The 15,922-nt window shown below is 47.3% G+C and overlaps 1 protein-coding gene across 4 annotated transcripts; it reads left to right on the forward strand.

Annotated features, from left to right (window-relative positions):
- Nucleotides 1–145: 145 nt before the first annotated feature.
- Nucleotides 146–15,025, forward strand: LOC105897686 (trinucleotide repeat-containing gene 6B protein-like). 4 transcript variants are annotated; one of them, XM_012824639.3, is made up of 21 exons: nt 146–475; nt 1,938–2,025; nt 2,142–2,163; nt 2,665–3,021; nt 3,146–5,809; nt 5,914–6,081; nt 6,624–6,805; nt 7,069–7,137; nt 7,230–7,391; nt 7,768–7,887; nt 8,089–8,241; nt 8,510–8,632; nt 8,864–9,065; nt 9,386–9,550; nt 9,722–9,889; nt 9,984–10,127; nt 10,810–10,902; nt 11,127–11,339; nt 11,865–11,935; nt 12,392–12,531; nt 12,886–15,025. In XM_012824639.3, the coding sequence occupies exons 2-21, from the start codon at nt 1,969–1,971 to the stop codon at nt 13,514–13,516; spliced, it is 5,904 nt and encodes a 1,967-aa protein (XP_012680093.2). In that variant the 5' UTR covers nt 146–475; nt 1,938–1,968; the 3' UTR covers nt 13,517–15,025. The 4 variants fall into 4 exon arrangements, with proteins under 4 accessions (XP_012680093.2, XP_012680094.2, XP_012680095.2 ...); XM_012824640.3 differs by having other exon boundaries at nt 3,146–5,803; XM_012824641.3 differs by having other exon boundaries at nt 2,689–3,021.
- The last annotated feature ends 897 nt before the right edge of the window (nt 15,026–15,922 follow it).

Here is a 15,922-nt window from a genome sequence, read left to right on the forward strand (position 1 = left end):
GGAGTAAATTACAGCTCTTGGTATAACCAACATCAACAATCAATGGAAAGTTAGTTACCTAATTATGGAGTCTTGACGTCAATAAACATTGTGTTATGCATAGGCAGGTTATCCTATAGTGTATAGCTACGGCTATATTGTTGAGTAGCGAAAAACTTGTATTTGGTCCCTTTATTTAGCTCCTGTGAAGGATTTTAGTCGGTAAAGTTAGTGAACCAACTCGATAACATAACGCGAGAGGTAGTCAGTTGCAAGTCTCCCCTCCCTAAGCTAGCTATGCAGCTCGAGTTAGCTATCTGACTCACTTTAGCCCAGCCTTCGCGCTGTTGCCGTTCGTCAACAACCCTGGTTTAAGCAAAATGGCCGATAGTAAGAGGAGTAGGAGCAACCACATCGTAGTAAGGAACGCAAGATATCTTCATTCCCAACTCGAAGGAAAATAGGAGTCTTTTTCTCTAGTTGACCCTTCAACTAGGTATTTATTAGCAGTTATTCTTTCTGCACTATGTCATTTTCATAACAAATAGGTTACCAACATTAGACGGTCATCGACAGTTGGCTAGCTAACATTAGCCTGTTTATGCTACCGACAGCTAACTGTTTCGTTTGGCTAGCCAGGGCTACCTGGAAAACGTAACTTAGAAGTCGAGTTAGATTGCTTGTTTACTACCAGGCTATGTTGTTAACTGTAGATGGCTCGCGGTTGTGACTTATAATGTTATTTCATATGTAGATCAATCGCCCGCATTCTCGTACTGAGCAAAGTTGATAATGTAACGTTAACATTAGCTAACGTTACCATAAGACTGTTCGGATATGTTTCTCTGCTGACTAGCTAGTGAGTGCAATATTTTAAGAATCAGGAAACCTAACACAAGTTTTCCATACATCGAACATTATCTAGCCAGTTTAGTTTCCAACCATTTACATTGTCGCCCAGCTAGCTATATAACCAGTGACGTCTTATCTGTATGGTTCTCTCGATATTCGCTAGCCAACTAGCTGGGGAACCTATCGTTACGTGAAGTTCGACCCAATTCAAAACATTGTTGGATTATAGCAATGTTTGTAACTTGCATTAGTTATCTTGTCAGTCCTTGAAGCTAGGTAGGCAACGAGAAAGGCAAACGGCATTTACTTAAATTATCTTTATAAAGACACGCAGGCAGTAAGTGGGAAAGAAGCACCTTTAGCGAACTTACTTCGCAAACTTGGAGGCGTAACGTCAACATTTGCACGAGCACGGAGTTACCTCCTGTAATGTACTTATGCTGTCGGATTTACTATGTTACCTCAAGTTTCTCAGTCAGGTGTCGATATACGTAAAGCTAACTAGCTAGCAAAACGAACTTAAATTGAATCAATCAATTCATGCATTCCTCTACGTTTTGAAGCTGCCAAGAACGCGATTGTAGGTAACGTTAGCCTTTAGCTTACAAATGAGCTATAACCTTACAGTTAACCGTCAAGCAAATCTCTTCGTCAGCTAGCTTTGCAAATCGGGTACATGGTGTTTCTAATAACCGAGACGCTCTCATGGTTCTTTATATTTAACGTTACAAGTATCGACACTACACCTGAAAGCAAGGTAACAAGATCGACATATTGAACATGTTAAAATGCACTAAAACGATGTTTAAGTGTTACTCATCTCAGTGCGTTAGCCTTGCGGTTTTACGATGATGTGTCTTGACAGTTTTGGATTAATTTAGCTCAGTAGCCATTCACCTTAGAGCGGCTTAACTCAATGCTGTTCTTAGCTGGCAAGTGGTGGGTTCCTCCACAACGTAACGTTGGTCAAATTACCTAGTCAACCAGTCACTTATCCACTACAGTTTTAATGGTAGTATCTCTAGGTTTGTTTTGGACCTCTTTAAAGAGTCATTTGCCGTTCTTGATGTGCCCACAACTATATTCTGTTTATACTGTTTTTGTAGAGAGGATTACCACGGAAGGGAATAGCAGTTCATGGAAGACAATAATATCAAGACAGAAGAAAATAAAATATGGGAAGGTTCCCAGGAGGTAGGCTGTCATGTGATGTACTACTGGGTGTTTGAGTTTATGATTAAACTTTTCAACAATGCATAAATTATTCTGAACTTGTCGGTGGATCATGAAAATATATTTGTTCTTTTCAGGGCACAGAGCAGGAAAATAAAGGTGAGTGAAACTGTAAAATACCTCTACATTCCTACTGTCATTGCAAAGGACTGGTGTGCCTCTTTGTATCTGGAGTAGAGGAAATAAGTGTGTTCTTTTGGTTACACCTCGGTTATGTGTAACATTTGACCTTTGACATTTCAGCAAAGCTATGCACTGAGTAAAACCTGAACATATTTCAATATAAATCCATTGGACAGATTTTTTTTACTCCTCTTAATTGTTTGACTTCGACTCTTCAGTCCATCTGTATCCATGGCTGTTACAGACTTTCGATTGCTAGATGTTGGTGGGATGAAAGGTGGCGATGACTTGAATGTCATGTATCAGTTCTTTAAATGCATCTGAGAATATAATACTATCAGAGTGCCCAGAATTCCAGAAGTTAGACCTGTGTTAAGGTGCAGTTAAATTCAAACGTCTATTAAACTCAGTTAAATTCAAACGTCTATTAAACCATTATGTCCCTATCATATATCCATTTTGCCGTTCTGTTATCAGATTCAAGCCAGCCTATATCCACAGAGACAGCTAGCCCGGAGACTCACCCAGGTCCCCCTGCGCCTGTGGCCCCCTGTCCTGTCCCCGCGGCTTCGAGTGGCCCCCCTTCGGGTGGGAACAATGCAAAGCGGGCAGTTGTGGCCAACGGACAGCCCCCCGCCGCATCCAGTCCGCCACAGCGCTACATGCCCCGTGAAGTGCCCCCACGATTCCGTTGCCAGCAGGACCACAAAGTGCTCCTGAAGAGGGGCCAGCCTCCACTCTCCTGCATGCTTCTCGGAGGAGGTAACGGTGGGGAAAGCACGCCCCCCCTCTCTCATGGAGATAACCCCGAATCAAGCACAGCTGGAGCCTCAGGTGAGTGAGCAAAATGACATGGAGACGGAGGAGTGTTGCCAGATCAAATACACATGGCATGAGGGGTTGTTGTAGGGTTTTTGAAGGGTTCTTGAAGGGTTATTTTTTTTGTGTCCTTTTACAGATTCTGGCTTAGGGGCATCTCTCTCCCCGTCATCCACCTCAGCGGCCACTGCTTCTGAAGCTTCCAGTTATGCAAATTCAACTGTGGGGGAGGGCTCTGGCAGCCAACCCTCCTCTCTGGACTTGGACAAGGTGATCATGGATGGTACTAAGCTGGAAGAGTGGCCCAGTGTTTTGGAGGCTGGCCTGGGTGTAAGAGAGACAGAGAATGATGGAGCCCAGAACAGTAGTGCCTCTTGGAGTGATGGGTGCCAGCCGCAGCCGCCGCCACTGCTGCAGGTGACATTAGGATCAGAGGCCGTCGAAGGAAAAGGTAGTCGGCCCAGTAGTCCCTTGTCTGCATCATCGCCCAGCGAATGTCCTCAGTCCGGTGGGATATGGGTCTCCTCTACTCAGGCTGAAATTGGGGAATTAGTCGGAGATACAGCACAGTCCTCCATGTCCAAAGGCTCCCCTCCTCCTGAAAATCAAGAAAGTTTACTTGGCATCAGTAGCGAGGTGTCTGGTGCCAACTTCAATCCAAATTGCAATTCTTCAGCCTGGCCTGCCTTGACGCAGGATGAGACCGAGAGGGCTATTGCTGCTACCATAGAGAAGAAAGCGCCCTTATCTCAAAGTTCAGTTTCCTCCATGTCAGACAATGTCCCCATCGCTTCCCCTCCCAACTCTGCAAATCTGGCGAACCAAGAGCTTCAGGCACAGGAATTACGCTCTGTAGACGGCGAGCACATGCTTAGCCAGTGGGATAATCAGGGGTCAGAGGTTAAAACAGGACCAAAAAAAGGAGACGACGACATGGACTCCAGGATTCCAGGGGGCGTGGGAAACCTCTCCTCATCATTCTCTGCTGCGTCGTCGTCCCCCTCTTGGAAAAGCCCGCCTCTGCCATCGTCTAACTCCAACACAGGTGCCTCCAGGGCTGACTCATGGGACACAGGGATGGAGGGGGGGGGTGTGTGGGCCACGGAGAGCCCCACTGATAAAAAGGGAGGACAGGTGAGTGGCAACGGGTGGGGGGTGCTGGGAAACGAGGACAGCTGTATGACCCACAGGGTCTCTCAGGGAGCGCGGGACGGGGAGGGGGAGGGGGGTGACGTGGCCGCGGACACAGACGCACTCGAAACTGCACGGCGTCCCTGCAGCTCGGCAGCAGACAGCGGCGGCGGGGACGGGAGCGGCAGCAACAGTGGAGGCGGCAGCATCGGTGGAGGTGACGGCTTCTCGCAGGGCTCGCAGGGATCTCCGACCTTTGCAGCCGAGGAGAAAGCCGAGGATAATCAGAAAGGGGATGGATCAGCAGGGGTGTTTACAGGTCAAGAGGAAAGCAGAGGGGACAGCAGCTGCATGTCCAGCACTCAGCACCACGACCATGACCAGGCCCAGGTCCCCTCTGGGCACCAGACCCCCGAACCTGCGGTGGCCTTAAGGAACATGCTTGGACGGGGAGACTTGGACCCCAGAGTTCTGTGCAACACCGGCTGGGGGCAGACCCAGATTCATCAGAATGTGGCCTGGGACGTGGAAGTAGAGGACAGAGGCGCCCGAAGAAGCTCTTCTGTTTCTACTTCGTCCTTCAACCGTACTGGCCGTGCCGCCGCGTACCCCGGCAGCACCAGTGCAGGCGATCCTGACCCAGTGACTGCTTCGCAGAGGTGTGGCTCGGCACATCCAAAAGAGGGCTGGCACGACGTTAACACTTCACTGGCGTCGCGAGGCCCCCCATCACAAGACTCCGCTGTTCCGAAAGCCGCAGCGGTCACGGAAGGCGGCCACGGAAAAGCGACCAGGGGCCTGAGCAGAGGTGACGCTGGGGTAAGCCAGGGAAAAGGATGGGGCAAGGAGGAGCCAGAATGGAGGGAGTCTAAAAGGGATGAAAGAGATGGAGAGCGTGCGGAATGGGGAACATTTGGAGAACAGGGTACCTCATCCGGCAGGAAAGGCAGTGGCTGGGGAGACGGACAGGAAGAGAAAGGGACTGGTGGGTGGAAGGAACCCTCCACGGGCACCGGGGACTGGAGACAGAATCAGTCTGCTGCCGTCAACAGCTCATGGAAGGACGGCAAGGGAAGTGGTGCAGATGAGGGATCTTGGTCCAACTGGGACGACGGAAGGCCAAAGAAAAGCTGGGTGGGAGGGGGAGGGGGAGGTGGAGGTGGAGGTGGAGATGTCGGCGTCAAAGCTTATCAAGGCTGGGGTGCGAAGCCAGTAACAACCAGCCAGCCACCCACACTGAAAGGCCCAAATCAGCAGCAACAATCACCGGCTCCACAGCCGCTTCACTCGGACACGAGGGCCTTGCAAGAGGGCAGGGGAAGACCTGGCGGCGCCCCGCCCGCTCCCGCTCCCGCTCCCAACCAGAACCAGAACCAGAGCTCTGGCTGGACATCTGGTCCCATCCCGCAGGTGGCCTCCTCGTCAGAGTCCAGTGGCTGGGAGGAGCCCTCTCCTCAGTCAATCAGCCGCAAGATGGACATTGACGATGGGACGTCTGCCTGGGGTGACCCGATCGGTTACAAAAGCAAAAATGTCAATCTGTGGGACAAGAACGGCAAACCGGATCAGCAGCAGCAACAGCAGCAACAGCAGCAGCAGCAGCAGCAGCAGCAGAAGGCCCTTGGCAGGCAGACGGGACCCCCCATGAACCGGGATTCAAATATGGGTAAAGGTGGAGAAAAACCAAGTGCAACTGAAGTATACACACACACAGACAGATTTACTGAGATTGGTTCTATGTTTTCTATATGAAGCTAACAGTCTTTTCTCCTTTAGCACCCCCCATGTGGGGCGCTGTAGGCAGGCCTCCTCCAGACCACTCTGTGGACAATGGGACAGGAGCCTGGGGGAAAGGCCCAGAGGCCTCCAGTGGTTGGGGTGAACCAGACGACCCTGGAAAAGGCAGTGGATGGAGCAGCCGCTCTCCCAATCCAATAAAGTCCGGTGAGTTCAAGGTCAAGTTCAAGTATTTATTTGTCAGATGCACAGAAAAACAGTCAGACTGGGCACTGAAATTCTTAGGACAAGACACCGTACAACAAACTACCATAGCATAACATAAATAACATAACATAACATATAAGTACTATAGAACATAGATTACACATATAATAAACATATAATAAATCTACAAAATAAATATTCAATACAATCTGCTAAACATATAATACACATATAGTAACCTATACTAACCTAATATACCTATACTAACCTAAAGACAAATCAAATGTGCCTGGTTTCAGGTAGTACAATATTACTGATAGTGCAAACAGTACAAAACTGTAACATGTAAAGTGTAAAGTGGCGAGACTGTATCACTATCATGATATGTATCATGAGTTACTTCATACAAAGTATGCTATATGTATGTATGTATGCATGTATGCATGCAGTCCTTTTTTGCTTTTTGGTTTTGAGATGCTCATTTCTCCTTTCATTATGTTAAGTTATTAATGTTAACTTTTCTTTGTCATTTTGTTTTCTAGGGTCAAAGACTACGCCAGAGGGCTGGGGTGAGATGGAGAGCTCGATGGGCACATCTCGCCACGCCAGCTGGGAGGATGAGGAGGAAGGCTCGAACATGTGGAACAGCACAGGATCTCAAGGAAACAGCTCCTCCTACAGCTCTGTTGGCTGGAGCCACGGAAGCAAAAGGGGCAACAATAAGGTGTGTGTGCATGCATGTGTGTGTAAAGTTACTGTATTCTATGGAGCCAAAACCCTTAAGATGAATTCTAAGAAAATGTTTAGTAGATGTTTGTGTGGTCTCCACATACCAACAGATGAAGGTCATTTTAAGATTTCAGGGGAGAGTTATGACTGACTAACACTATAATTTAGGTTGTCACTATATACATACCCTTCTATGGACACGACATTTGTATCTAATGTTGGTCTGAAAGTGTACAAATAAAGACTGTTGTTTTCCAGGGTGGAATGAAGGGTGGCGAATCGTGGATGAATCCTGTGAATAGGCAGTTCTCAAATATGGGCATCTTGGTGAGAAATGTTTGCCTTGTTAATTAAACAGACTTTTTTTTTTAATCCCAGAAGATGGCAGTTTGTGTAATTTTTCATGGGATTGTTGACAGGATGATGATCCAAGTGTTCATCAGGACAAAAGGATGGAAGGCGACAAGAGGGGGATGAGCGACTACAACGGAGAGATGCGGAAAGGAAGAGGCGGCGGCGGGTTCCGACCACCAGCCTCAAAGGAGGTCGGAGCTGGAGAGGCCGGGCCGTACTTTGACAAGGTGCCAGAATACACGAGGCAGAGAGATGTCCTCACGAATAAATCTAGGCAGTGAATGAATATGCTCCTAATGAATATGGGGCTCAACTGGTAAAGTCAGGTGCTAACAACACCAAGATCATGGGTTTCATATCCATGGAGCTCACAGAAAAGGGGAAATGTATGTATATCTTTGGTGTACTGTAAATAGATTAGGATTAAAGCATATTGTGAAGAACTTTGAATGTAATTGAAATAAATAGATTAGGATTAAAGCATATTGTGAAGAACTGTGAATGTAATTTAAATAAATAGATTAGGATTAAAGCATATTGTGAAGAACTGTGAATGTAATTGAAATAAACAGGTACTAAACGTGAGCATTTTGTCTGTTTCAGATGGGAGGCCATGGCGTGTACGGTGGCAGCGGGGGCGTGGCTCAGCACAGAGGAATGCACCCCATGAACCCCGCCCAGGGGATCCGTGCACAAGTGCCTCCTCAGTTCTTGTCCCCTCAGGTGCTTTGTAGTGGCTCGCTGTCCTTCTCCCCCCTCTGTAACACATGTTTTCATGCTGGCTGGCTGGCTGGATACATGTTCTGTTGAAAATGAAAACTCTCTGGAAATGGAATCATACATATTTCTACCTAGATGTTGTTCCCAAGATTCACACAAGCAATGACGCTCCCTCCCTCCTTCCCAATGTGTCTGGCGGTGTAGGTTCAAGGCTCCATGCTGAAGCAGATGCCCCCGCCCACTGGTAACCTGGTCGGGGGGATCGGGGGGGTGCCAGGAGGAGTGTTTCCTCCCCAGCTCTCACCCCAGCACCTGGCTATGCTGAGTGGCATCCATCCTCATATGCAGCAGATCCTGGTAAATATCGCCTTGTGACGTGACGTGACGCGGATGCAGCCAGTTATGTTTAATTACTCGGCGGTTGTGTATTGCATAGGTAGACGGGCGGGCTAGCGTGTGTTTTGATGGATTGCATGCTCTTTTCTCTCTCAGGTGAATTCATGTCTTGCTCTCTTAGGCTTGACAGCTTATCAAAGGTTGTGTATTTATTATCTAGTCAGGCAGGCTAGGGTGTGGCTTTTCCCTCTCGGACGGACTCATTTCTTGCATGACCCATGTCTTGTAGGCTTGCCAGTTGCTTCTGCAGCAACAGCAGCAACAGCAGCAGCAACAGCAGCAGCAGCAACAGCTTCTCCAGAACCAGAGGAAGTTCCCACAGCCCATGCGCCACCAGCCAGACCCACAGCAGGTAGGCTGCATTAGCCGGCAGAGTTGGCACTTAGCCACCATTTATGTTGCCATGGGCGTCTGCGCGCTTAGGTGAACTCGGGGGGTGGGGGGGGGGGGACTGTCTGTGAAAGCCTCTGCAAACACTTGCCACAAGGTCGTCCAATTATGTAATTTTCAACATTACAAACAAAACATTTTGTAAAATAAACTCTACATATCTTCCTGTGTGTGTGGTTGCTGCTGTTCATAGCTGGCAAGAATCATGGCCGTTCTCCAGCAGCAGAGGCAGCAGCAGCAGGGAGTTGGAGGAGTCGGGACGGTGGGTTCCAAACTGTCTCCCTCCCACCTGGCAGGGGCACCCCCCAAACACCCAATGGCCGAGCACCTCCAGCACCCGGGGTTGGGTGCTACGCTGGCTGAACTTCAAGCCAAAACCCAGGGGGGATACCCAGGTTAGTTTAGCATGAAAAGTTCTGATCAGTCTCTGATATTTGTGTCTTGTCACTCCATTGCAGGTTACTTAACAGCGAGCCTGTAACTTTCAAACGTAATATGCATTGCCGTGTAGACTGTATAACTATGCTGTAACAAGTTAACAACAGTCCACTGACCAGTTTCATAATTGACTTCCAAAGCTCCTGGGAGTATATCAGCAGTGTCTGTATGGTTATTTCATTTTTCAAATGGAGGAGGCTGTCTTGGGTTATATTGAAAAATAGCAGATGGCACGTTTGATCTCCTGTGTCCCCTGTCTGCTTTTGCCCTCCGTCAGGATATGGCTCTGTGGCTGGCAACCTGTCGGGGCTGGAGCTAGGGGCGATGGTGGGGGCGCCGGGCGCCGTGAAGGACTCCGTGGGGCCGCAGTCTCGCTTCAAGTGGATGATGGAGGGGCACTCCACCGCCCCCTCACCCCCTGACCAAGCTCTCCACAAGAACGGTACGTGAAGAGAAGGTTTTCCTTGCCACAGTCAAAGTATTTCGTAGGTGTTGTTAAAGCATTGGACGTTTTTAATAAACCATTGTAATGTATAGAAAATGAAATGAAACCTTACTAGGTCTTGTTTTAACTTTAACTGTAAACTTCCTATCTTGTTTTCTGCTTCCCTAGGACCCTTGCCCACCCCAGGCAAACTCATGGGCAGCACCCCTTATGCTCAGTACGACCTGCTTGGAGGGGATGGTTCTGGCATGACTTCTCAAGTTCTCTCAGACAACTGGCAAAGGACTCCGGGCATGGGTCAGGGTCCCATCATTGGTACATCGAGCTGGCCCCCTGGTAAGACTTCCAGACCTCCGCCTGATTCTGCAGTGTTGTTTGACAGTTAAGTTGAATGGATTTCATGGTAACGTGTTTGTTTTCCGGGTGACAGAGTTCCAGCCCGGAGTGCCCTGGAAGGGGATCCAGAGTGCGGACCCAGAGTCTGACCCCTACGTGACCCCGGGAGGTGTGCTCACCCCCCACGATCCGCCTAATCTCAGTGACACGGACCATCAGTTACTGCGAGATAACACAGGTATTATTATTATATTGCACCACTGCATGGCAGGGAGAGAGAGAACTGGGCATTGATGTTTCAGATATGAAGTGACTATGTCATTAGGTGATAGTAAATTAACATTGATGTTTGCCTATTAATTTCATTTGACCAAGTGGTAGTGAAGTATTAACAACTCGGGGAAACTTCTCAACGGACTGGGCATCCTGGCTCACCAGTGCTGCACACAGATAGGAAGGTGTGGGCGCCTACAATCCTGGGGGAAGTTAGCAAAAACTCTTAACATTGATTTGCAGTACCTTTTACGTGTTATTGCAGCAGATTTAGGTTCTGACAGTTAAATCCTGATCAGGAAGTGTCCCTAAATCTATTCAGGGTGGGTGACACCTCTTTTTTAGTTTTGTGAGCTTTACATAGGAATTAATGTGCAAATATATGCATAGTGAGTCCTTTAAACCCATCTATTGTATAGAGTCACGCTCCATACCACGCCACATTTGGCAAACATACAGGCTCTTCACATGTGTAGTCAGTTGATGCATCAATCAAATATGTTTTGCATCCAGTTAAGATGATTTGAGACTGTATACCTCAAGCATCGATTCATTGATTCCTAAATACACCTCAAGTAAATAGGTTCTCTCTCTGTGAAGTTGCTCTGTGTCACATTGGCAGTCTGTGTGCTTCCCGTGTCTTGCAGGCTCAAACCCCGCCCTCAACACCCTGCTGCCTTCACCCGGTGCCTGGCCGTACAGTGCCTCAGGAAGTCCCCTCACCAATGCACACAGCTCAGGTAATGGCCCTGAAAGAAGTATTATCAGTGTTAATTCATTATGCAAACATGTGTTTTAATCAGTATTTAACTATAGCAGTACTGTACCAGGCAATCACATCATGAGCAATATATTTTTTTTACTACAGTGATATTTGCATGAAACAGGGTGTAATTATTTGGCATTGTAGTTGGACGGACTTGTCTGTAGTTGGGTAAATGGAACTGTTCATGCTATGCTACAGCAAAGTACTCGGAGTACAAATCCAGCTGGCCCCCTGAACCAATCGGACATAGTAAATCCTGGAAAACCAATCGCAACAGCTCTCAGCCTTCACGCCCACCTCCCGGACTCACCAATCAGAAGCAGAGCATGGCATCACCTTGGCCCACTGGAGGCCCACGGGCAGCCCGAGGCTGGGGCGGAGGGGGCAGCCAAGAGGCCAGATTTGAGTCAGGTAACAATCTCAAGACACACGTCACATGTGTCTTAAGCGGTTCGCTGTGGATGGTTCCCAGAACTGTTTTATTGCATTCAGTTGCAATGTCGGATGCCCAACTATAGATACATCACTTTGTTTGGTGGGCTAATGTGTGTGTGGCTCACTTTGCAAAGGACTGCTATGGTCAGATGTGAGACGTCAGTATGAGGGATTCTGTTCACCCTTTGCCCTCTAAGCAGTCATTTCTTCTGATTGACACGGATGTAGAGGACCTGTTTTTATTGTGTTTTGGAAACACCCTGTTACACCCTTAAAATGTCATGAATGGTAAAGTGATCAATGGTTAAGAACTGATTATATTGAAACACACACTTACATTTGGACTTGATGAATGATTAGCCATGTAAACAGTGAATGAAACCTAGATTATTGTTAAAAGTCTTGCCATCATACCACATGAACCATTCCAGAGATGACATGAACTGCATTGATCTGTGCACTTCTCTGTGTGATTCATGCTATTCTTTTGTTTCTGGTCAGACTCTGCGTGGAGCGATGGCACAGCCCCCAGAGGAAGCTGCTGGCTGCTGCTAAGCAACCTTACCCCCCAGGTACAACAGGGTGAATGGAAGTTTGACTTGTCGTGCAAATAAGCACGGGTAGTAAAATGTTCGACTTCATGAATGGTTGCCCACCCTCTGGATTTATGGTGGCTTTAAAACCAAATGGTTCTTGAAGGTTGGCTAGGGATGGTTACCTGTATGTGAAATAGAAACACATTCGTCCGCTTCATCTGCATTCACCCTCTGTAGATGTTTAATGCCAGTGAAATGTTATCAGGCGTGACCTTGACATAATTGGATTGTAAAAAATGGTTTGGTCCATTTCAATCAGAGGCTGCATGAGGGGGGGGGTGTTGGATTGGTCGAAGTATGGGGCAGAAAATGAGTGAATGAATATTAGAGTCTGAGTATTATGGCCTGACATTCTGATTCTCTCCATCTTCTGGCACTCTTGCACTGAATGGGACCTCAATGTTTTCCCTCTTCAACTTGTTTTGCCTGCAGATCGACGGCTCCACTCTGCGGACTATCTGCATGCAGCACGGCCCTCTGCTGACCTTTCACCTGGGTCTGACCCAAGGCAGCGCTCTGATTCGCTACAGCACCCCGCAGGAAGCAGCCAAGGCTCAGTGTGCCCTGCACATGTAGGTCATGGAGCTGCACTCCCACTCTATTGCCTTTCACATGACGGACGCTCCTGTTTCCCATGTTCACATCCTCTTTGCACATGTTCAGATTCATATATTGTGCTGAAAATGTTTCTGTACATTCTGAAATTGAATCTAGTACCTAGTTGTGCTGCGTCTGCATAATACGACGGGCTAGCATGTCTTTTTAAAGACGACTGTAAACCCACTACATCATCTAGGAACATAGAACTAAATCATTATTAAGATATTATTTGTAGTAATTGATTTGTCAATGATGCAGTAGTGATACGAATAATCTTTTAAAGATATTCTTCATTTTAATCAGACTGTTCTCCCTCTCTTCTCTAGGTGTGTTTTGGGCAACACCACCATACTGGCTGAGTTTGTGAGCGAGGAGGATGTGGCTCGATACTTCGCACATTCCCAGGCTGCAGCCGGTGGGGCTGGTGGCAGTGGTGGGGCAGGAGGCATTGGGGTAGCCCCAGGCTCCGCAGGGCCAGGCACAGCAGGGGCCAGCAGTGGTGGGGGTGGTGGTGGTGGCGGTGGCGGCGGAGCCCGAAAGGGCGACCGAGAGCGAGCCCGAGGAGGGACACTGCCAGGCGGGAGCAGCAATGGCGCCGAGGCAGGGGCTGTGGGCAGTGCGGGGCCCTCCAACACAGGCTGGCAGAGCCTGGACGTCACTGGTGCCCCTCTGGACGCCTCCTCGCCACAGGGATCCGGGCTGGGAATCTTCTCCCAGTGGAGCACCAACGGGGCTGGGGAAGGGGAGGGAGACGGAGTGGGGATGGGGGGAGGGACTGGGGTGGTGGTGGAGCCGGGGCGTGGTGGCCTCTGGGGTGGCATGACCCCAGGGTACCCCAGCAGTAGCGGCGGCAGCAGCCTCTGGGGCGTCCCCCAAATGGAGGACAGACACCAAATCAGCAGCCCTGGTGCTCTGTTACCAGGCGACCTGCTGGGGGGGGGGACTGATGCCATCTGACCACCATGAGCTCACGAGACACTCACACACACACACACACACACACACTCACACACTCACTCACACAAGGACACAGCTTATACACTGGCTGAAACTCACTCACATGCACTTGCACGCACAGACACACACACACACACACACACACACACACACACACACACGCTGCATACAAACACAAACACACTGCACGTGGATACACACATGAACACATACACCGTTAGGAATTTCAACGTACACTGGAAGAATAGATGTGCATACACTAGGGATAGCCACAAACAAAAACACTGACACAAAATGTACTTACTCATCCAGTGGCAGAATTCAACAGAGAAAAATAAAATGTTTGTACGCATTTTCCTGTAATGTAACTGAATGCAGGGACTGTTCTAGAAAAAGTACAAGGCCTTCTTTCACAAATGAAGATTTCAACTGCTTAGACTTGAACATTTGAAAAGTCCAAGTCCGTGAGCCTGAGGCACTTAACGGAACTTGATCCTATTCAGCTGGAGACTTATTTGAGTTATACATGCACATCCAAATCCAGAAAAGCCTTGAAAACAGATAGTCATTGTAACAGTGTTACGAACATCATATGTGATGTAGGGCAACATGCAATTTCTTTCTTTTTTAAAGTCCCTTCTGGACACTGAATCAAAACACATGCAAATACACTGCTCAGATCCATAGTAGAAAACCATGTGTTATTGTGATTGTCAGTTCATGTTTATGTTGCTTCATTTTGAGCGGTGAAACACCCAGTATTGTCATTGCTCCGGTCAAACCCCAACCTCCTACTGTCTTTATTTCCTCTCTTGTCAATGGTCATCTTAGTGGTTGTCATTATCATTATTAATATAATAATTCTTTTGACTATTATTATTTTGTTTGGCTGTTTGAGGCATTTTCTGTAGGTGGCCAGGTACTGTGTCGAGGACACTGCGTTGTGAATGTGTGCGAGTGAGACCAAATGCATAGACTGTGTCTGTGTATGCGTGCATGGGAGTGAGACTTTTTTTCTAATGTGTGTTTGCGCAAAAACATCACTCTTTCGTCTCCTTGAATGTTTGTTTGTGAAGCTGCTTTACAGAACGTCTGTATCGGTCAGTGTGCTCTGTACGCTACGTGCTGGTTGTGTGCTCATGAACATTGGCACTAATATTGTTGTTTTTCATTTTAAAGTGTTTTTTAGGGTACTCTGTGTAGTCTTTTTTATTGGCCGACCTGCAATAATGATTGAGAGAACCTTTTTTTCAGAATCACCCGTCAGAAGGCATATGCATCTCGAAAGACCATGCCAAATCTTACTAGACTGAGCAGCGCAGCAAAGATATTTACAGACGCCTAAGAACTGTTGTAATATTTGTGTGTGTTATGTTGTTGTTTATCGTTTTAAGTTAAGAGACTTTTAACACTCCTTTCAGTGTTTTGATTTGAGATTTTACAAAGAGAAACTTTATTTAAGAAAAAAAGATTTAAGAGGTATAATAAATATGAAAGTATTGGCTATCACTTTTCCTGTGGTCTCTGCTCATTCACAGTTCACTGGAGAGGATTTGAGGGTATCTATGCTCAGAGGTTCTGATGAGTCTCGCACAAGTGCCTCTGTCCAGTGCGTCTGAGCCACTAAACCCACCACCACCAAACATCTCATTCATACAAATCCCATTAAACAACTTTTGAGTCAACTAACCCATTACCTTCTACCCATTAGCAGGACATAGGCTGACACTGAAAAACTGTTCTGCACATTTATACATTTAGAAAACAATGAATCTGCCTTAGTACACCCACGTAGACACTAAGACTGACTAACTGGATTTCGTTTTAAATAGATAGTAATGAGTTCTGCTGTCTTAAGACCTGTGCAGTCACTAGCAGATGTGTAAGGCTGATCTCACGTCCATGTATGCAGACCTGTAGTTAAGAATAGCTTCACCTGTGGTTAGAGAAACTGTAAGACAGGTGCATATGAGTCTTGGTTAATCCATGTAATGACCTCTGTTGGGTCCTGTCATTGCTGTCCTTTAGAATAACCCTTTTCATGCTAAGGCCTTGACCTTGGAATGATCTATGCATTTTTTTTTTGCCTACTTCAGTTCTACACTAAATATTGCATAATACAAACTTCGTATGAGGTTTAAAACGGGTATATTTCTTAAAACAGTGTAGGATATAAGTAATAAAGCATAAATTTGTATCGCTTTTACCCCCTACCTGAGTTTGTATTCAATTCCTACCCTTAGCCTAACCGCCGTTCGTACACCCGAGGGGTCACAACCAACCCCCCACCCCAAATCATCCCACACCTTACCTGTAGCATGCCATGGTATAATGAAATTGATGTATATATAATTAGGCAGTGCATCGTTGAGGCAGAGAGATACATGTGAAATATTTTTGAGATGT

This window comes from Clupea harengus, chromosome 1 (genome assembly GCF_900700415.2).
Source record: "Clupea harengus chromosome 1, Ch_v2.0.2, whole genome shotgun sequence".
Classification (NCBI taxonomy): domain Eukaryota; kingdom Metazoa; phylum Chordata; class Actinopteri; order Clupeiformes; family Clupeidae; genus Clupea; species Clupea harengus.